The sequence below is a fragment of the Carassius carassius genome, chromosome 2, assembly GCF_963082965.1.
Source record: "Carassius carassius chromosome 2, fCarCar2.1, whole genome shotgun sequence".
In the NCBI taxonomy this organism is placed as follows: Eukaryota; Metazoa; Chordata; class Actinopteri; order Cypriniformes; family Cyprinidae; genus Carassius; species Carassius carassius.
This window is the reverse complement of record NC_081756.1, coordinates 13,894,889-13,917,565: the sequence shown is the minus strand read 5'-3', so window position 1 is coordinate 13,917,565 and position 22,677 is coordinate 13,894,889. Positions and strand designations below refer to the sequence as shown.

Below are 22,677 nucleotides of genomic sequence, written 5' to 3'. Positions count from 1 at the left end.
TGGAATGGATTAGACCCAATCTGCCCTCTCAGCGATTTGGAGAAAAAGCCAACCTAGATCAGATCCAGACATGTTGTCTAGCGCTGCCAGCTAGGCTCAGTCGAATTGCATACCTTACCTTTAATCCATAAAAGCAGTTTTTACATGGGTTGTCTGTTTTGGAAACTTGGCACAAAGCACCTGCTCTTTTCACAAACCGTGAGCTCTGAGCTTATGCTAACATTTGCTCTCATTTGAATGAAGCATCACAGGATGTGTGTGCTCTTAGGTGCTAACATACACATCCCGTGTTTGCTGATCCGGGACCCGTGTAATGCTTCCCCTCGTTGTTGTTCAAATAATCGGCTCAGAGGAAGGTTTTAGCTAGATTTGCGAATCAACACAAGAAATTCTCACAGAAACCACAAAGTACTAGTTCCAAAAGCCAGTGTAAATTGTTTAATGTCATGGCCCAATACTGAGATATATCAGTGACCTCATGGGTCTGCCATGCGTTTGAGATTTGGATCTTCCACAGTGCATGTCACTTCTTCTCTTTCGAATTTGTACTCTTCCTGTCTTGTTTTTTGTGCTTGTTTATCCTTTACCTGTACGCCTCTTACTAAAAGCTTAAAGCATGCTCCTGTTATTATTTACTGAAACTCAGGTGGGTCGGTTGTGTGTATGTTTGACCATGTGAGTGTGTCTTCTTTAAACTGGTGCTGTATATTCTCATTGAGGTCTTGACTCATCTCTTTCTCCTTCAGGCTCCCAGCAGTCTCCTGGAGGCTCTTGAGCAGCACCTAGCCTCTCTGGAGGGAAAGAAAATCAAGGAGCTCTCCGCTGACAACAGGTTTAAAATCCTACAGATCCAGACAATCCAGCATCACTCTGTACAGCCCTGTTTGGGCATACATCTGTGAAGTCATTTTTCAAATTTTTGTCCATCCATTGAAATTGAGTGGTTTAAACATTGATCAACGCACATACATAGTTCATCAGATATTGTAAACAGACGCTCAGTCAGTGAGGTCTGTTCTCGCATGTCAAGCAAGCAAGGTAATTGATTTTCCATATTTATAATATTAATAAATGAATGGACAAATTCCATTCCGCATTTCCATCAGTGCTAATGGCGTTGAACAGAGATACCAACATTGATTTTTATCTATTTATTTAATTTAATTTCTCTCTCTTTCTCTGTTTATTTCAATCTTTTGTGCAATTATTACTAGGTTTATGTAAGTCTTTGTGACATATATTTTTATTACAGTGTGTTTGCATTTCTTAAAAGAACAAATGATCCTCTGCTGAAATTCCAAATAAAACAGGAAACACGTTTTTTTAACAAGAAAAACATATATTAAAACTGTAAAACTTAAAATGTAAAATTCTTTTTTGTATCTACTGGCATCACTTTGAGTTGTGGGCTGGTTGAAAAATATAACATGGTGGTCATCATAGTGGGCAACACATTATGTGTAATATAAAACAACTTTTATTAGGCTAATGACATCTCATTCATCTCATGTGAGTGTACTTTTTTATAGCTTTAAGATTAGACAAAATATGTGGTCAAATATGCAAGTTGCTGTATATTCTGAATAATACCTCTTAACAGCACTTTACTTCACAAGCCATATGTCGAAGCACTTGATACAGCAACAAAAAACCATCAGCAAAAATGTGTATATAGCCACGTACTCTGGCATGTGAACAGTATTAAATTGATCAGCTCTTAAATAAAGAACTGATAGGGAAATCTCACTGTGTGTTTCTGTGTTTTTGTTTGTAGAGCCAACACTCTGTCCAATGCGGTGTCGTCCCTGTCCAACACGGGCATGTCCTTCTCCTTCTCATCCAGCAGGATGGACGAGAAGGAGAAACAACTGGCCCTGGAGGAGGAGCAAGCCCGTCTGCAAGCTCTCAAGGTGGGTTAAAATCGATCCCATTGTGTTCTGTGAATGAACATGTTCTGATTGCTAATTAAGTTTGAAGTGTAGACAGGAAGTAATGTTAGCACTTGTGTAGAATATAAAGAGCATACCCAGAGAACTTTGTTGCAACTGATATTTGGCAGGATTGAAGCTGCTGTTCTGGGAACATTTTGTTCTACACATACAATTGTATTTGTGTTTACAGAATACGCCCTTGTACCTTCAATGATTAGTCTCCAGCAGTAAGTGGTCAACGGGGTTAATCAAACTTCTCTGTTCCCGTCAGGATGTACTGTCATACCTTGTGGGACACAAACACTCACACCAACATGCACACAAACTGAATGACACACACGTCCGTTGTGTCGAATGTGTCGACACATGCAAAGTGGCTCTGTATCTGAACAGTTCAAACATTCAAAGCAATTTCAAAAGTCCAACATAAAAGTATTTACACAGCTCATGTTCGGAAAAGTTTGTGTGTGATTGAACTGGTGTTTCTTTGTTATTGTTACCAATCCTCCAGGAGGAGCACGCAGAGTTTTACAGCATTATCACTTTCTTTTTCTGTGGATTCTTTTCTTCCCACATTTTCTTTTTGTTGTAAAGGGCTTAAAAAAAGGCATAGAACCTTGCCATGTCACAACCTACTTTCTCTCACTTTAGAAACTAGAATCTATCTGTGTGGTTAGAACAACATTTTTTTTTTTGTGATTTTTATTTTTAGAAATGAAATGAAAACGAAATGAAAAACAAACAAAAAAAAGCTTCAGATTTGCTTGTTAATAGGGCTGCACAATTTGGCCCAAAATCTATCGGTGTCTATAATAATAATAGTATTAATAATAGTTTACAGATTTAATAATATAAAAATTATATCTAAAAATAATTATATACAATAATAATTATGATTCCAAATAAAAATAATAAAATAAGATTTTACTGTTTAAAGATTTCATTGTAAAGTAGAATATAGGAAAAAATTATATAATCACTTTAGAATGCAACTAAAATTTATGACACATACTTAATACTCAAATAGTAAACCAAGTTTTTATTTATTTTTTTATTTTATTTCCACAGGTTCTATAGTGCTTGTAGATTTTCTTTTGTTGAGAGAAGATCATGAGCTGCTCACATGTAAAAGAACACAGTACACAGTCTTAAGTTTAGGTCTAAGCCTAGTGGCCAGACTTTAGACCAGACATGACTCTAGGTTTTGGTTGGTCTGATGTCAAATTGTTTTGCTCTAGTGACTTTCTTGGCTTGAAGTAGCTCTACATGTTGATGATTTATTGGCTTTTCTTGTTCTTTTCTTATAGTTGGTTTAGGCTACTCTAGTAGTTTCTGAGCTAGTCTGCTAGTTTTTGTCCAAGGAAGTGTGACCTGAGAGATCATCTCTGACTTCAGGCATCTCTTATACACTGACAATGCACACACACGGACAGCAGATCTGAGCTGACTGGCACTTCAGCTGCTTGAGTGGCTGTAATCTGTCTGATTTCACAGAGCTCAGCTGAAGGAAATGCTCTGTGCTGTCATTCTCTACGGTGGCCTTTGCAGGAGGAATAAGCAGAGCAGCCCAGTTTATACATGTTTACATTCTCTTTAAATGTTTTCTTCCTGTGTTTTTTGATTGTATAGAACCAGCGTTTGAAGGAGATCAACATTCAGACGCCCTCCACCTCGCCCAGTACACAGTCTATGGGTAGTGTCAACAACCACACTGCGGGCATGGACTTGTTCACCAACACCACAAGCCCACCCTCAACAAACAGGTCACTAACATACTGTACTTGACTGCAGTACATATTATACCATACAGTAATACAAAGCTCATTAAATCTACAATATATGCTTAATTGCTCAATTCCAGTCTTCATGTGCTACCGCTTTGCATATTTTGCATGTCACTCTTATTAAACACAACTGATTCATATAACCAGCTCATTAGAAGAGAGCTCCATGCATGAAACTGTGTTCTGGTGCTAAGAGATACATACTAAATGTGTACAGCGGTGGTACGCGAGGACTGGAATTAAGAACCACTGTGCTACTGTGCATACGCCAGTCTGAGATTTTGGGATCCAGAATCATTTCAACTGGACATAAAGTTTTTATTTTGAAATAAAGCTTATGTCAGACAAATTAAGAGAGATTTAATATTCAGTATACTATCTAGGTCACTGATCAAATAACAAAATTGTGACTGATAATATGAAGAGACTGGCACCTTCAAATTTATATTTAGATATTAGTATTTCAGCATCTTATATACTGTACAATATTACACGGTTAAATTTTGCAACAATTTAAAATACTTACTTGATGTATTTGACAACTGTTGGGTTGTTTGCCTGATTTAAACCGCTGCTGGCATCATGAATCTCATGATTCGCTTCTTTCAACAATCAACCTGTTGTGGGAGTTGCATCTTCAGCGAGGAAGCTCCCACAACAGGTTGATTGTCGAAAGAAGTGAACGGACGGTCACGACCCAGTCTTTTCTCCCTGCCAGGCTTTTAATGCAAAATGTTTTTTTTTTTTTTGAGGTGTTTGCCCTTTTTTGGCTCTGGACTCTGAGCTGCTCAGTGATATACTCCCAAATTCGTTTTCAAAGCCTTTACAGAACACACAAAGAATGAAAAACAGCATATTTAGACTGTGCTGTACACTATGTGAGGAAGGGGAGTACTAGATGTCGACATCTACAGAAAAATAACTGACACATTAATACCTGCTGTTTTCATTCGCTCCCTTTCTCAAAGGGAGTTGATGAAGCCACTTGAAAACAATGAAAATCACAGTCCAGTTGCTTTTGACTAAGTACTAACAGACATTGTACAATGATCTATAAATGTATGATTTTATATTATATATTTAAGATATTAAAAATGTAAGTTATTTTTGTGAAAACAGTGATAATTTTTTCATGATCCCTTGAAAAACAAATTCTAAATAACAGCAATTATTGGAAATATAATTTTTTTTTAACAGTGAAAAAGACTTTACTTTTAATCAGTTTAATTTTATTGATAAATAGAAGTATTAATAGCTTTAAAAAATCTTATTGTCCTCAAATATTTGTAATGTAATCCGATGTTTTGTAATTTTACTTACATTTATTAAACTTACTTGTAGTTTGTACTGTGTTAAATATACACAGTCTATGTGGTAGAATTTGAATGTGTTACTTTTGCACTAAACTCCGTTTCTCTTGTACAGCATGCCAAACCTCACCAGTGACTTGTTTGACCTCCAGCCTGCCTTCGTTCCTGCTGTGCAGAGCACTCCCATCTCCACCACCAGCAAAGCCTGGGGAGGTGCGTTCCACTCCACCCACATACATACATCTGATCACCGATGCCATGTCTATTGCTTTACCACTTTAGATCACTGACCTTTAATTAAGTCTCTGAAAAATCATTAAAACACACCAATCCTTTGAAACTGACATGACGTGTACCCAAGTATGGTGTCCCATACTCAGAATTTGTGCTCTGCATTTAACCCATCCAATTGCACACGCAGCAGTGAGTAGTGTACAAACACACACACATACACACCGTGAACATTCCCTCCCCCCACCTACAATCCCAGCTGGTACCGAGACTCGGACCCACAACCTTTGGGTTACAAGTCTGACTCTCTAACAATTAGGCCATGACTGCCCCCAAGAAAGCTAATAGGTGTGCCAAATGTGGGGTTCAAACCCACGACCCTGAGATTAAAAGACTCATGCTCTACCAACTCCGCTAATAAAGACAAAGGCGGGTAGCATCTGCCGAAACCTGGGAAAAAATTGCAGTAAATGTTATTTGTTTGTTCACTTGCTAGTTCACTCTTGTGTACATTGTCTGTTTCAAATCCTCACAAGCTGTTTGTAAGCCCTGTCCCAAAAGCTACCAACAGCCCTTGGTGTTCACACTTTGGTGACATAATGGCTGTAGACTGTTGAGAAGTAGTTTGCAGTGGTGTTCGCTTTGCAGAAATGTGCTTTAAAGGCATCATGATTGCAAGAGGAGCACTCTTCTAAAACACCCAGCGATTTTGTGGACTTCACAAACTCACTCTAGAGGAATCATGACCAAGCAGCTTGCTAGGTTTTGCAACCCAACCAATGTTTTGTTGTGTTTGTGTTCTCCATACCATCCATCCTGTTGTGTAGATTTACAACAGTGTTTTTTTTTTAGATATTCTGAAGTTTGACCTATTTGGGTGCTTTTCCACTCAGGGATTATGGCTCTGCTTGGGAGCTGTGCTGAGGGTCAGAGGTTCATTTTCAGCAGTTCAGCGCACCTGCTGTGTTAGTGTGAATTGAGGACACAAGGTGCAGAGTGTAGACACACTCCCAGATTCTCAACTATGCCAGGATTTGTAGGTCACAGTATGCACTTGGAGAGTGCACTTTACAGCTAATGGGCATGTGCGCCGAAGCCTAGCCAGACTCCAGACTCGGATCTCCTGGGATCCACATATACTACTAACAGTGCAAAGATACTCCATTAATTAATTAATTTTCAGACAAAAATGCATTTAATGCCATTCTCTACTGGATGATAACTGTTATCAGAAACATTATTGTGGAGGAAAAATATGCATGTAAAATGGTCCAGGTTTAACTGGGTTGCAAAAAAAATTATACTATGATTATTTAGACACATTGAGATTGACAATTGTGATATGATGAACATTTAACAATTTCATTTCAGGCAAAAAGACAAAATCACATTTGAAATAGCATGTGCAAGACCATAAATTAACTAGATTAATTAGCCTTTTTACATGAATAAGCTATATTGTTACTTAGTTTTTATTTTGATGAATTGTGCAGCACTGGAATCGATCTAAAATCTTAATAGTTAAAGTATTTTAAACTCTTTCTGGCCCCAAACTTTTCAAAAGTAGTATTCAATTGAGATGCACACATGCTGGCTGCACAATATGTTGGACAATTTGAACTTAAATTTTAAATGACAATTATAATTTCGATGCATCACTGTTTGTTATACACAAGTCTAATCCAGTAATTTCAGTGGCCAAAAGATAAGGCAACACTTTCATATTTTTTTTCCACAGAGCTACAATCATGATGTGTTGTTTGACATCTTTCCATGTTTTGTATGTGTGTGTTACTCTCAGGTCTAGAAAGCAGCACTCTTCATCCCATGGCCTCCATGGCTTCCATGTCCACCATGAATGTAGATTTTGATGCTGTATTTGGGACTAATGCTTCCAATAGTGATGTGAAGCCATCAGCTGGTAAAATGTCTCACAAGTGTGATTATTAATAACTGCGCTTATTAATCTCTGAAGATTTGACCCTCGTCACGGTGCTTAATAACTGCAAAACTACGTAACCCTCATCCTAAAAAAACCCCTCTTCTGCTGGTTTTGCTGTATTTTGTGTTTGTGGAGCTTTGCTGCTGGAACGCTGAAACAAACTGTACAGCTGGCTGCAGAACCTGCCCGCCTGACTTGGTTCTAGAGAGATTGGGAATGTTCTTTAGGGAGTTGCTCATCGTACTTTTTTTATTTTTTTTTCACTTACTCGCTCATGTCGCTGCTCTTTGGTTGTGGACAGTCTGTTATCATCCCTTCATCCATCTACTGTGTGTGTGTGTGTGTGTGTGTGGAGGCTGGGTGCTGACTGGCATTTTTCTCCATCTGTTAATCGTCTGCCGTTACACTCTTTATCTGAACACAGACAAGATGCGCACAGATTTCCACTCACCACTACACTCAGCCACTCTCTGCCCCTTTACTTTACTTCCTTCCTTTTCTTTTCTTGGCCCCTTTTTTCTTACCTTATGCTTTTTCCCATTCCCTCTCTTATGCTATCTTTCCTGGGTTGTGATGGCTGATCTGATGCGGTGAGTGTATTTGGATGATGATTTTTTTTTTTGTTGCTCTCTATGTTCCTACTGGCGAAGCAGGAAGTAGAACCGTAGAAATATGGCATGTGTCAGCAGACTGTCTCTCTCGCTTTTTCTCTCATTTACTAAAAGAATTAGCAAAACGCCCTATGCTATTAACCATTTGAAAACCAGATGTCAGCAATTAATGAAACCCATCAGCTGTTTGAAATTCAGAATTAAATTGCATTCACAAGTGTTATTTTTGTTGTATTTATATACCATTTTTATTTTATTTCTTTTTATTACAAGCATAAACTTATTTTAATTAGTTGCTAAGGGTAAAAAAAAAAAAAAAGTTTGTTTTTCCTCTAATATGTTTTATTTTATTTCAGCTTTATTTCAGTTACCAAAAACTTGTTTTAATAATTTGTTACAAATAAATACCCTGATTCAGAACATATTTTACTTGTATAATGTGATATATTTTTTGAATTATTGGAATTATGAATTTTTGAATTATTTGGATTGTGATTGGAAAGTGGGCAATCCCTAAAAAATGGAGACAACACTGAAAGTTTGCAGTTATTTGTCGAAAAGATTTAAAAAACTGTGAACACAAGCATTGTGATAACTATTGGCTAGATTTTTTAGAAGTCTGTGTTCGTATAAAACAACGTCTGAATAGCTGTTGGTTAAAGGTGCTCTAAGCGATGCCGGGAATCGTAACTTCTTGTTGACGTTCAAATTGTTGTCAAACACAACGGAGGCTAGCTAGACCCTCCCTCCTCCTCATCCGTGCACTAACTCCCCAAACCCCACCCCCAAATCTTTCTTGTCGGTTATTGGCTGGAACAGTTTGTTATGTTTTGTGGTGCTGGTGAGCCCAGTTTTGTTTTTCTTGTTGTTTGTGGAGCCTGTGGTGTCTAGAAAGACCCCGTTTTTTTACAGTGTGTTCAGGGGACAAGCAGCTAGCAGACAGTGAGGAGATGTTTGCTGGATGTGACAAAAAATGTTTTGGCCTAAAAAATGTGTGACATCACTTAGAGCACCTTTAACATTTAATCAATAGCCTGTGTGGCCTATACGTCAGCAAAATAAAAAGGAAAGGAAAGTGTTTCTGAGATTTCCTATATTTTATTTAAAGACATTTTTCCTCTTTGAAATAACATGCACTAATTAATCATCGACAATAGGCCTAAAAATTTTTATTAAGAAAACAAAAAGAACCAGTATTTTGCTTTCATGTTGACTTTATTGTGCTCATAAGGAGAAGAATGAGACCAAAAGGAGATGACAGATTTCCAGTTTCTATAGCGTTTCTTTAAGGACCCTTGTTGTGTTAGTCCCTCTTAGATCTCAGGGTGGTTCCTCTCTTTCTGACCTGTGTTCTGCTTTAGATCTGTATGGGTCTTTTGTCATGTCATGAGTGGGCTCACAGAGGCTCATCCCTGCTGCTCGCATCATTCTAAACATCAGCAGGACTGCAGCACGCTTTCTCCTGTCTCACACCTGTCTCTCTGCTCTATAATACTTATGCCTTAACCAGGCCTGATGCGACAAGTTTCCAGCGACAAGCAATTTGGGTGTCCACACTGAAAGCGTGACTGCTGCACGATATGACACCCATTGAGAGCGTATTTGATGTTTAATGTAATTATATTGAGTTGTGATTTGCTGATATATAAAAAACATTTTAAGACTTATATCTCCACTTATCAATTATACCGCTGTTCATCTGTACAGATACATTTTTATCCTTTCAGCTAACCTTAATAACCATGACCAACACATAGTAGGAATTTTGGTTTAGTCAAGTCTAACTGATACACAATTCATTTAAATAAATACTGTAGGTCATCAGCAAAAAAATCGAAAAAGCTTTTATCACTGGATGCTTGTGTCGCTTCTGGTTAGGTGTCAGTCTGCAGCAAAAATAAGTGGTTTGTCACTCTCATAATATTTAATCAATGGAATGATATTATATCTGTTTCTCTATCCATCTTTCTCAGGTCATGATGCGTTAGGAGACTTGTTGAAGCCCACGGTGAACGTTCAGATTCAAGCACCAGTCATGCCCCCTCATACAGGCAGTAAACTGTTGGCCAATGACCTGGACTCATCCCTGGCCAACCTCGTAGGCAGTGAGTCCCTCTCCCTCGCACCATTATTGGTCTTTTTGTGTGCCTTTCTTTATTTACTTGTTCATAAGTCCCTGACCTTCAAATTGCATTCGTGCTACTCTACTGAACAGCGAAGCAGCAGCCATATGGTGCTGTGTGTGTGTGTGTGTGTGTTGGACAGAGATGAATTAAACCCAGCTTAGGGGAAATGAATAGGTCTGTGATGCCTCCAATGCTGTAAGTCTTCCAGTATTACGCTGATGTGGGGCTGTTCTAACAGTCTGTTTCTTTTTCCCGCTCTCTTTTTAGACCTGCGCTTTGGGGGAATACCAGGCAAAAAGTGAGGATTTACATTTAATTATCTAAATCATTGCTGCTTGTGAGCTTCACAGTCTAAATAGAGGCAGTGTGTTTACATGCAGGTCTGATATGCAGTGGACTCAGCCTGGAGAGAGGAAGCTGACCGGTGGCACTAACTGGCAGTCAAAGACGATGAGCAGCACCACTGCCTGGAGCCCCGCCCCCTTGCCACCTGCTGCCATGCCACCTGCCGCCATGCCCGTGCCACACATGGTGAGAGCACAAACACTTAGATGCACACTCTCACTTACACACTGTGATACAGGCATCTAAATATACTTGAACTACCTTTCAAAATGTTGGGGTTGGTAAGTCACCAAGGCTGCATTTATTTGATGTTGTAAAATATTATTGCATTTTAAAAGAACTGTTTTCTGTTTTAATGAAGTATAATTTTTTTGTTATTTATGTGATGGCCAAGCTGAATTTTCAGTAGGCATTACTTCAGGTTTCAGGATCAAATGATCCTTTAGAAATCATTCGGATATGCTGATTTGGTGCTCGAGTAACACTTCTTATTACTATTTATGCTGAAAACAGTTGTTCTGTTCAATATTTATATGGAAACCTTCATATTTTTTAGTGTATACTCAAACAGTAATAATTTATTTACAATAAACTTGACTCTGTTTGGTCAATAAACTGTATAATTGACCAGGCAGCCGATTTCATGCATCTCTGTGCTATTTTTATTGTCTCTTATATCACTCTGCAGACTCTTTCTTCTTACATAACAAAAATGTGCACTTAATATTTCATTACCATTTATTTATTAGTACTTTAATGATTCAAGTTAATGATCAGTCAGCTGGGCATTGTAGCAAAATAAACAACAATAGGGTATGAAAGGGCTTTCACTTTGTTCACCCTGTGACCAGATAACAGTATATTTATCCCTTACTTTATATACAGACATTCTTCTATATCTAAACCTTCTCATTCACACACAAACATCAATTTAAATATTCTTCAACTTATAAACCCAAAGCAATCCATCTGTTGTAAAACTCAATTGACAACAAATATCCAGATTTCATACACTAGTATTCAGATGGCAAAAAAAAAGAATTCATGAGTTCATCTTTACTATTGTTCTGTATTGTGTAGCTGCAGGAAATATGAGTGTGTGTGTGTGTGTGTGTTTCTTCCTGTTCTCAAGCTGTGTGTATGGATCTGTGCTGTGGAGAAAGCGCATCATCCAGTTTGTTCTAAACATGTTACTAGCTTAATATTAAGGGCTTTAAAAACTTGTAAGATACAGTATAGGATATAGTTTCATTACGTATAGTTTAAAGCGGCTCAGCCCATCAGATGCTCAGACAGAAAGGCTGCGTGTGCCGCCGGCAGAAACGCTACTCGCAACTGTTTAATGTGTTTGAGATGTGCTGTCTTCCTAAATGCATTACGTACATTTCACTGGTATACTCTCCATCTGCAAATGTTAGAATGTCATGGAAATATCTCCATTTTGCTGTCAGAAGTGCATGAGCCTTCTGCTTTGCGATTCTCTGCTAAGCTTCACAGACTTGATTTAGAACGAGCGCTGCCCCAGTGCATGTGCGCCAGATTGAGCGCAATGCAGTAGAAGCGCAATAATTCTAAATAAAATTTATATTTTGCTGAAATTTCTCAATGTGACGCATGTAGATTTTTAAACCAAAAAGTAGTGTATTTGTATGATATACAGTATTATAATATAAAATATATTTAATAGTCGACAAACTGTTAGTCGACCAGAAGATTTTATTAGTCGATGGTCGCAGAAAAAAAAAAAATCCATAGGCGAACTCACGCAGTCTGTGACTAACAGATTGATAATGGCTGGTGTATGTGGTACTACATACACCGGGGGGGCTGGCGAAGTCGTGGCCTAATGGTTAGAGAGTTTCACTCCTAACCCTAAGGTTGTGGGTTCGAGCCTTAAGCCGGCAATAGTGCCCTAGACTGAAGTGCCCTTGAGCAAGACACTGAACCCCAACTGCTTCCCGGGCGCCGCAGCATAAATGGCTGCCCACTGCTCCAGGTGTGTGTGTGTACGGTGTGTGTGTGTGTGTGCACTTTGGATGGGTTAAATGCAGAGCATGAATTCTGAGTATGGGTCACCATACTTGGCTGTATGTCACTTTCACTTCACTTTCATTATAGGCTAGTTACATCGGGCAGGACATCCAAACACTCGCAATCATTTATAAACATCAAAATATGGCTTATCTGAAAAGTATTAGCAACTTTGCATGGCTGCTCAATCTAATGTTAACCCAGAAAACTGTGTGCTGTTTAAGTGTGTGCGGGGAGTGGAAGCTGAACAGCAGCTCACTCGCTGCAGGACAGATGGAGGCACCATCAGAAAAGAGAAAATATGAAAAGAGAAATAAATCTTTAGAATCTGTAAAAGACGCTACTTTTGTGTGCACTCACTTTTGTAAAATAATGAAAGCAAACAGGACGCGCTTTTTTGCCATCCTTCTCTATGAACTGGAGCTCGAAACTATGTGTATCTTTGCCTTACAGACATTACAAATATATCTAGCGAAATGTGTTCTTTCAGATGAACCAATTCAAATGGAAAACAAATATTCTCAGATTTAGTAATCCTTATGAAACATGCATACAGTCGCATCACTCCTGCAGAGATGACGAGTCCGTGTCGACCGAAAAACAAAGAAAGCACTAGTTTATCAGTGAATTATTAAAATGTTAATGCAGCCTCCTTACTGTTTTTCCCTGACACATTCATAATCATTACTTCTGCCGATGCCATGAGGCAAGCTTGGTTGCTTATTAGGCAATTAAATGGTTGATACAATGATTTAAATGGTTTATTAATAAATGTGCGATTAGTCGACTAATGCTTCAAATGAACGACTACTAGTCGACCAGAAAAATCTTTAGCCTGGGACTGCCCTAATTCAAAACGTAGAAAATACCAAAATATATATACCATACAGTATATAGCGATTCAGCCAAAAGATACAGAAATATGAATCTTTGCTCATATCACCCAGCCCTACTGTGAATGACTAACCTTCAATGTCTCTCTTTCTGTCTCTTTCCACCTTTTCTGTGGTCTGCATCTTTCTGGCCTGTTTCTCCTCGTGTCTGATGTCTTCAACTCTGCTCATTCTATCTGCTCTGTATGTTTCTGTCTTTCTCTCTATCTTCTTTCTTGTGCTTAACCAAGCAGACTGGAATGTTCTATGCTAGTTATGTAAGTACCTCCAATAAGGTTCTATTAAATTGAGTATCGATTCGCACATTTCCCTCTCTTTCACGCCTTATTTCTTGATTTCTATCTTCACCTATTTGGTCAGTGTGTTAAATTTTCAGTAAATTAAGTTGAATTGTGGGTGAAAATGGGCAGTTATGTACTTGGAAGAGTTGTGCTTTAAAGTTCAATCTTGTTATTGTAGTTATAATCTTGTGAGGTGTTTTATTTTTTTCATTTTAATGTATTTTGACAATTACCCCCCCCCCCCCCCCTCCTTTTTAAGTGTAGATTTAAAAACCTTTACAATTTCAGCATTATTTCCCAGATCTTTAGATAGTGTTGCATCCTTACCTACTAATAGTAGAGCTGTTATTTTAGCTTGTACTCTTGAGACTAATTAAAAACAATAGTTTGATGTCTCTCTTAACCTCTGGTTCCAGACCGAATGACCCCAAAAGTTTCCTCACACTGTGTGAATGGGCTAATAATGTATATTCTACTGTACTCTATTTTACTGTAACTTCCAACACCCTCTCTATTGCTGATAAAACACAGTAAATGTCATATGTTGATTTCCCTGTGACATATAGATGTTTGTTCAGTCTCTCATGCCCTTTTTGTAGCATTTGATGAATTCATCTTTTGGATCTTTGACTTGCAAACCAGACTTGTGCAAATGTGTGCATTTGGGGGCTGCAATTTACATAACCTGTTTATGATTCAAAACCGATCAGTAAGATTGGGATCAGTACGATTTATTTTTATTTTTATAAAGTTTGCACTGATTCGATCAAAAAAAAAGTGAAATGGTAATATTGTGTAATATTAATTGAAAAATAACGGTTTACTATTTTTATATTTTAAAATGTAATTTACTCCTGTGATGGCAAAGCTGAATTTTCTGCAGCCATTACTCCAGTCTTCAGAGTCACATGGTCTTCCAGAATCACTCTAATTATGGTGGTTTTGGTGCTCAAGAAATCATACATTTCGAGAACAGTTCAAAAGAAATTCATTTATTTTAAATTGAAATATTTTGGAACATGAAATCTTTTCACTCTCACTTTTGATCGGTTAAATGCATCCTTGTACAGTATAGTAAGACAACAGTGTAATTGAAATGCATCGTTTAATTTGACCAAATTGAGACCAAATTTATAAAAAAAAATATTTATTCATTGTTTGGTGAATTTGTCAGTGTTAAGAACATGTCAGATCCTTGAGTCATATTGTTTTGCTTCAGTGTTGTGCATTGTTGCATGTGTTGAATGGACCAGCCCAGAAATCAGTGCAGTAGAGTTTTAAGTACACCTGACCTGTCATGAGTATAAAAGAGTGTAATTAAACAAGCTCTTTCAATGAACCAGACATGATCAGTGAGTACACTAGTGTTTGATAAGTGTGTCATTGATCAGTCAGTGCACTGATGGTTGGTTTGCAACCCTTTTTTCCCCTCACAGGCTCCTGCTCCCATGGCGTTTCCCATGACAACACCTCAAGTGCCTGTTTATGGAATGGTGAGTATTGTGACCTTACGGTGGCTACATGGATATTGTGTAAATTAATTAAATGGGTAATAGCTAAAAGAAAATAACGCTGATTGTTGTATTTGGGTGATTTTAGGTCCCTCCTCAGCTGGGACAGATGGGAGGGGTTCCAGTAATGACCCAACAACCCATGTTGTACAACCAGCCTGTTCTCAGACCCACTAACCCTTTCACCCCCATCCCTGGAGCTCAGGTACACACACACACACACACACACACACACACACACACACACACACAGTGGCCTCACATGCATTTAATCCATACACTGCTCTAATTTACCAAACCTTTATACTGTAGTTATCTTTCAGTTTCAATAGACTGAAACTTAACATTGAAAGCACAATAGACCACTTACTGTCTATTTATGCCATTTAATATTAAACAAAAAACTTACACAGGATAAAATTGGTCTTAATAGTTCCTTAATGTTAATATTGTTTCTAGTAATGCAGTAAAGTACTTTTTTAGTACTGTTACGATTTCAATTCAATATTAAAATTTTCTGAGATACTGAATTTGGGATTTTCCTTAGTTGTCAGTTATAAACATCAAAATTAAAAGAAATAAACATTTGAAATATATCAGTCTGTGAATATAATATACAAGTTTCACTTTTTGAATGGAATTGGTGAAATAAATCAACGTTTTGATGATATTCTAATTATATGACCAGCACCTGTATTTTTGATCACAGATTTTAATGTTAGGTGTTATTTAATAATGATTAATTACAGATGTATACATTACATTTATACGATAAATGTATACATTTATCTTTAAATTGATTGACAGCCTAAGTATTAATATTATATTATTTCACTTTTAAAATTTTGTTATAAATGATTTTATCATTTACATTTTTAAACTTAGCATTGTTATATAGCATATTAGTTTTTGCTGTAGTATTGAGAATCATCAAATTTCACTAGTATTCACATTTCATCAGTAATTTCATTGGTGTTGTATTTAACTACTGGAATTGTAGTGTTGAAACATCCCCATCACACACACAAAAAAAGGTGCACAGATGCTCCGTTTACAAGACATTCTCTAATGCTGTATTCACACGGCAGTAACTCTGTGTGTTGTTTTACAGATGCAGTTCATGTAAAAGTAGCACTTGAGCAGAGCGCCAAACAAGACGGCTGAAAAGAACAACAAGCAAGTGAGAGGAGGATCCAACTACCACCAAATAAAAGGAGATCAGGACAAAAAGAAAGAGTGTGCATATTGAAAGGAATGTGTTTGTGTCAAGAATGTTTACCTCACTGTCTGAAACGGCTTACCTAACACACACACACACACACACACACACACACACACACACACCCCAGACGAGAGCGCATATAGTGTGTCATTTTTCATCTCTTGAGGTTAATTTCTTTCCTGGGGCACAGTGTCTACTGGCAGGTGTGATACATCATAGAAAGCGTAGATTTTACTGCAGATATTAAATTACCTTGCACAGAGCACTCTTCCTTTGTTTTTTTTTACTTCATAATTAATATGAATTAGATCTAAAGCCCAACACTTTGGACTTCCTGTTACTGTCTTTGTTTGCTCTGTTATGAAGATGCCTGTGTTGAGTTCAGGAAAACTGAACAGTAAAGGTTACAAGGTCATAAACGTGTTTAAATCGCTCGTTATCACAATGTCTTGCCTTCTCATTTCAGAACAAGGAAAGAATTTGACCTCTTATATAAAGTGATCTGAACCCCCAAGCACTTTACACATGCATTTATGTGTAACGTAGTGTATAACATTGAGCTGGTCTCTTATATCTAGAATATTAGTAGTCTAATGTTAACAATTAACGTGTTACTGATGGCTTCTGTTCAAAATGGTTAGTCAGTCCTTCTGTTTATACTGGTTGAAGGGTTTCTGTTTCAGACATGATGGTGCTCTTGCACATACATACGCACACAAGTTAGTGTTACGTGAGCCACATGAAAAGCCCCTCTCACTGGCCTCCCACCTTGTTTTGTTACTCCAAGGACACTGATAAACATATCTGCTCCTACTCTTCTGTGTTAACCAAACATGTCATGCATTTACAACTACATCTCACACTCTGAGCCCTCTCCCAAATGTGCCACCCATCCTGGGAGCAGGCGACCGCAAGCATTGGAGAAAGGTACAGGGTGTGTGGCCCAATTCAAAAATCAGTTTTTATTGAGGGTTGTGTTCAATACTTTTTTTAAATCCTTTTTTGTTTTTTTTGTTTTGTTTATTTTGTCTAGAGCATGTTACAGTATATATATAAATATTTTTATTATTTCAGAAAATGACATGAATTAAAATGGATCTGTTTTATGTTGCCAAATTATGTACATTTGTGATTCAAGAGATGCCATAAGCCAACTCTTCTACTCAGCGCCTGACATCACAATTCTTGGAATTGGACGTGCGTATCGGTGTTTGCCAACTCTGGAACCAAAATCAATAGCTAAAATCTACTTTTAGTGCAGTCCCTCAGAATACGGGGCACTGTTAACAGGGTATCTTTATTTTTGCTTGTGCAGCCAAAGCATTTTTGGTCCTCTTGAAATCCCTTTAACCCTTCTAGAGCAGGTTTCCACTTCAGCCCTCACATCATCCCACAATTCCTGCTTTGTTTCTTCATGCTAGATTTAGGGTTTATTCTGCATGGACTGATGTAACCTCAGTGGAGAAATGCTGTGGTAACAGTTGTGCCATGATAAATAAGCCCTAAGAAGCTATGGTTTACAATGATTTTAAAATCCTACTGATTTCAGAGTTTCTACTCCTTGTCGTGCCTAACAATGCTTTTCAGCCGTTCTAAAATCACTGTAAACTACAGCTTCATGGGGATTATTGCTTCTTTAAAATGATCACTACACATAGCTGGAAAGGTTTCATTATGTAAGCACACACAAATGCAAACTTTTAATCATTTATTGGTAACATAATAATCCTTCTAAGCAGTCAGTCTTAGACATTTGGAGCTCCATTAGGGTGAATAAGTCTGATTTTGACCTTCCATCAGTTCAAGTGTGGTCTTTGCTTAAGACATCGTCACAGCAAGTTTCATGTTGCTTTAATATGTGCTTGCTTTGTGACTGCCTGCCCTTCCTTTTGTAGAAACGATGTGCATCATGTTTTTCTGCTTGCTTATTTCTGTGAGTGCAAGAGTCGGTTAATAATTCCTTCTTGAGCACATCTTAACAAGCTTGTGAGTTTTTTTTCTTAGCGCTGTCAGGGGTCCAGCAGGTTCAGACTGAAAGCGGTTTACATGCAGGCTCAATGTTGATGCTCTCGCTGGGTTTACAAGGTAACGGGCCACTGAGGACCGATGCTGTTTAATTAGGATCTCTTCTATTATCCATTCACAGGAGGCTTTGTGTGTGTGTGAGAGTTTGTGTGAGAGAGAGGGTAAATGTACATTGGTGAGCTTCAGTAAGGATGATAGGTCTCAAGATGTACGAGGGTGCTATCATGAGCCGGGGTTTCCATGGTAATCTCCAGTTTCTGGTCCTTGGCACAGGTCGATGAGCACAGTGTTTCCTTCTCTTAGTCACATTTAGTCTTTTTTTAATATATTATTAAAAGCTCTGCATGCATTAGCAGCCCTGCCTGCGGTGAAGACTGTCTGAAGCAACCTCTGAGAGTCGTGCTTTTGGAGAACCTATAGGCTTGTTGACTTGTTTCTCTGGCTACGGGTCATTAATGCTTTTTCTCTGACACACCAAAGGCTTTTCTTTACTTGGTTTTGCTGAGTTGAGGCATTCAATAAGCCAACTATCTTTTTTTATTTAGAATCCCTGATATTCGTAGAAACCCAAGTCCCTCCCTATGTTCTTTCTCTTACAGCTCCCTCTTGTGGTTTCTGTTTCATCTTTCATATAAACAGCTGCTAGTTGGTCCTTTGTTTGCTGTGTATTGGACTCACCGCTCTACAATCAAACTTTATTTAATTGCACCCGGCCAGGCTCCAGTGTACCTCTGAACTACTTAGCATGATTTTATACATTTGGGCTTGGCTCAGCAGCAGCCTTTCAGAACCAATGTGTCAGCGTGTGCCACACGTCTCAGACCTCTGTTGGGGATGCTTGGTGTTCAGGGCCTTTTCACCATTATGCTGTCATAGAGCTGTCTTAGCTTCTCCTGCTTTAATGGTTTTGTTTTAGGTGAGCTATCTGTCTGCTACATTCTTATAAGCATCTCTTTGTCTTTATTTTCCTGTTACAAAGATATATGCAGTATGTTTAGAAATATGTATTCAGTATGTATCAGCCCAGGGCAGCAATGCAGCAACTTTTAAAATAATCTGTTTATCATCAAATGCCAAAAAAAGAGAACATACAACCTCCATGTTTGTTTGTTTCCCCACTGTGTTTTTTGTAATTTATTTATGCAGACCATAAGGAGTTTATTCAGCATGGTGAAAATAAAAAGCAGAAACTGTGGGATTGTTTAATATATATATATTTTTTTTGTCTTCCATTTTTGTTTGCATTTCATTCACATAAATAAAGTCCCTTTTCATTCATGAGTTGTTGGTTATTTTTCTTTGGTTTCATTTTGTCTGTCATTTCATTCATCTCATCAGATTGAGGGCCTGTTAAATCCCAAACGGGAAGATCATTACCCTCCAGTTAATTTTGGATGACCTGAGGTCTGGTTCTTTTCTTTTCTTTTCTCTGGCCTCTTGATGAATTGCACTTCATGTCTGCCTCACGGCCCATAATGCAGGGTTTTTACAGTCTGAATGCACGTTTTAAATACCTGGTCAAATGTGTGTAGTGAAGTGTTGTGTTGTTTTCGTGTATGTCAATGTGATTACTGTTGAATCTATTGCACGAGTTTCACTGCAACGGGAACCACCTGATGTTCTTTGTAGCACTTTTTGACAGTGGACTCAGAAACAGGAAAAATCAACCAATGTTTCTTTGTGTATCTTCTGTTTTGAAGTTGTCCAGACAGTTAAACATGTATGTGAAGCTGTAAGCTTATAATGGATGGAAATGGATGTACAGCAGCACCTTCCATTTTGTGGTCCTTTCACAAACTTCACAGCAAGTCTTTGGCTGTTCAGTTCATCTAAATGACAAAATGATTTTCTGAGAGGTCAAATTACTCTCTAGTAGACTGTTTCCCATCATGACGTTAAGGTAGTTCCTGGACCATGTTTCCAGGCATTCAATCTGATTCCATTAGTTACTAAGTAACTAAATCTGGTTAGGATAATTCAACCATTTGCTCTACTCATCTGAAGGTCAACCACACAGTGCAGTCACTATTTTTTCATTATGTACTGTTTGGACATTGTGCTTGTACATCAACTCTCAAGTGTGATAGAATGCTTGTATTGGTTGTCAGTGTAACGAAGACTGAATCAATCACCCTCTTCATCTGCAACAGCCTTTGGTTTCGCCGTGAGCTTCATGAACCACACAGCAGTGGTTGAAGTCAACGATCTTATGTTTCTACGCCTGCAATGACCAGAACCAAGAGATGTGATGGATTTAACTCAATTTTCTTTTGATTGCTTTATGATTTGTACCCATTTTCTTGCATGGTTTTTGTGTCTGACATGCCTGGGAAAGTTTCACAGTTCCATGTAACGTTTGCAAAGTTCTATTAAATTTGGTGCTGTTTTTAGTAAGCAGTTGTTGTTTTTGTAGTGATGGACGGGTTCTGTGTATATCTGTTATTTTTATGATTTGTCAGTGGTTAGTTGTGCTGATCTAGTATGTTATATTCCTTCTTGAAATTTCTGCTCGAGTCAGTTTTTGTATGTTCTTTCATTCTTTCTTTCGGTCTCAGTCCCTGGATTTGTTGTCTGTATTTGTGAAGAAAATTTATGGTTGCAAGCCTCTAACTTAAACCACGAGTGAATGCCTTGTGAATAAACGGATTTAACGCTCGCTCTTGCCGGTTTCTTAATAAAGGACATTTTTAACAGATTTCATGTTGCCTACTTATTCTGAACATCTATTAATGCTGCAGCATAAATGGCTGTCCACTGCGCCGGGTGTGTGTTCATGTTTGTGTGTGTTCACTGCTGTGTGTGTGCACTTTGGATGGGTTAAATGCAGAGTATGGGTCACCATACTTGGCTGAATGTCACATCACATATGTTGACCAAGGAAGTATATGGAAGTCTGTACAAAGCTTGTGTACAGTCGTGGCCAAAAATATCAGCCCCCTTGGTAAATATGATCAAAGAAGGCTGTGAAAATTGATTTGCATTGTTAATCCTTTTGATCTTTTATTTAAAAAATTCACAAAAATGTATCCTTTCATTGGATAATAGTAATTTAAAATTGGGGGAAATATTATTAAATAAAGGTTTTTCTCTAATACACATTGGCCACATTTAACGGCCCCCTTCTATTCAATAGTTTTTGAAACCTCCATTTGCCAGTTTAACAGGTCTAAATTTTCTCCTATAATGCCTGATGAGGTTAGAGAACACCTGATATGAGACCAGAGACCATTCCTTCAACCAGAATCACTCCAGACCCTTTAGATTTCCAGCTCCATGTTGGTGCTTCTCCTCTTAGGTTCACTTCTCTCATTTTCTACAGGGTTCAGGTCAGAGGACTGGAATGGCTATAGCAGAAGCTTGGTTTTGTGCTCAGTGACCCATTTCTGTTGTTTTTTAGGTTTGTGTTTGAATTATTGTACTGTTGGAAGATCCAAACATGGCCCATAATAAGATTTCTAACTGAGTCAGTCACTTACTATTTTTTTTCTGTTGGTTTTTGATAGAATCCATGATGCCATGTATCTGAACAAGATGTCCAGGACCTCCAGCAGAAATATAGGCCCAGAAAATAAAAAATACATTAGTATATTTCATTGTACACATGGGGTACTTTTTATCTGTGTTCATTCACCAAACCCATCTTGAGTGATCGCTGCTAATAAGCTAATTTTTTAGTTCCATCTGACCATAGAAGCCAGTCATATTTTAAGTTCCGGTAATGTCGGATGACTGAATATGCTTTAGTTTGGTTTTGGATGAGCTACCGTAGGATATTTTTTCTTGTAACCTTCCCACACAATATGTGGTGATGGTGCTGTTTGACAATTTTTTAAAGGTTTTCTGAACCAGAGATTTTCTGCAATTTTCCAGCTGTGACCCTTGGAGAGTCTTTAGTCACTCAAACTCTCCTCCTCACCGTGCATTAGGACGATATAGACACACATCCTCTTCCAGGCAGTTTTGTATCATTTTCTGTTGGTTGGAAATTCTTAATTATTGCCCTGATGGTGGAAATGAGAATTTCCACTGCTCTATTGCTTTTCTTATAGCCACTTCACTAATTTGTGAAGCTCAATTATCTTTTGCTGCACACCAGAAATATATTCTTTGGTTTTTCTCATTTTGATGGATGATTAAGGGAATTTGTTTTTTTCCCCCCTCCTCTTTATATTTCTGTGAAACAGGTAGTCAGAGCTGGATAATGTCATGTTTATAATCACGCTGGAGTGCTCAAAATTGTGAATATGAATGGGAATAAACTTCAGAGATATTTTACTCATAAGAATTTCTAGGGGGGCCAATAATTGGACCCCGCCCCCCGGTTTCAAATTCTTAATATCCAATGAAAGGATACATTTTTGTGAATTTGTTAAATAAAAAGATGAAAGGATTAATCATGCAGATGAATTTTCGCAGCCACCTTTGATCATATTT

General features: G+C 37.9%; 1 protein-coding gene across 7 annotated transcripts in view; it reads left to right on the top strand.

Moving 5' to 3' along the window:
• Positions 1–16,655, top strand: part of LOC132103465 (phosphatidylinositol-binding clathrin assembly protein-like) — a 51,298-nt gene extending 34,643 nt beyond the window's left edge. For 2 of the 7 annotated variants that reach the window (XM_059508624.1, XM_059508597.1), the window contains 12 exons: positions 747–832; positions 1,775–1,910; positions 3,561–3,694; positions 5,141–5,238; positions 7,058–7,177; positions 9,783–9,914; positions 10,203–10,233; positions 10,301–10,466; positions 13,435–13,461; positions 14,922–14,978; positions 15,085–15,201; positions 16,108–16,655. In XM_059508624.1, the coding sequence (XP_059364607.1) occupies positions 747–832; positions 1,775–1,910; positions 3,561–3,694; positions 5,141–5,238; positions 7,058–7,177; positions 9,783–9,914; positions 10,203–10,233; positions 10,301–10,466; positions 13,435–13,461; positions 14,922–14,978; positions 15,085–15,201; positions 16,108–16,122 (1,119 nt within the window). In that variant the 3' untranslated portion in view covers positions 16,123–16,655. The remainder of the gene's footprint in view (positions 1–746; positions 833–1,774; positions 1,911–3,560; positions 3,695–5,140; positions 5,239–7,057; positions 7,178–9,782; positions 9,915–10,202; positions 10,234–10,300; positions 10,467–13,434; positions 13,462–14,921; positions 14,979–15,084; positions 15,202–16,107) is intronic. The other 5 variants (XM_059508604.1, XM_059508618.1, XM_059508613.1 and 2 more) reach the window with 5 other exon arrangements.
• Positions 16,656–22,677: the final 6,022 nt, after the last annotated feature.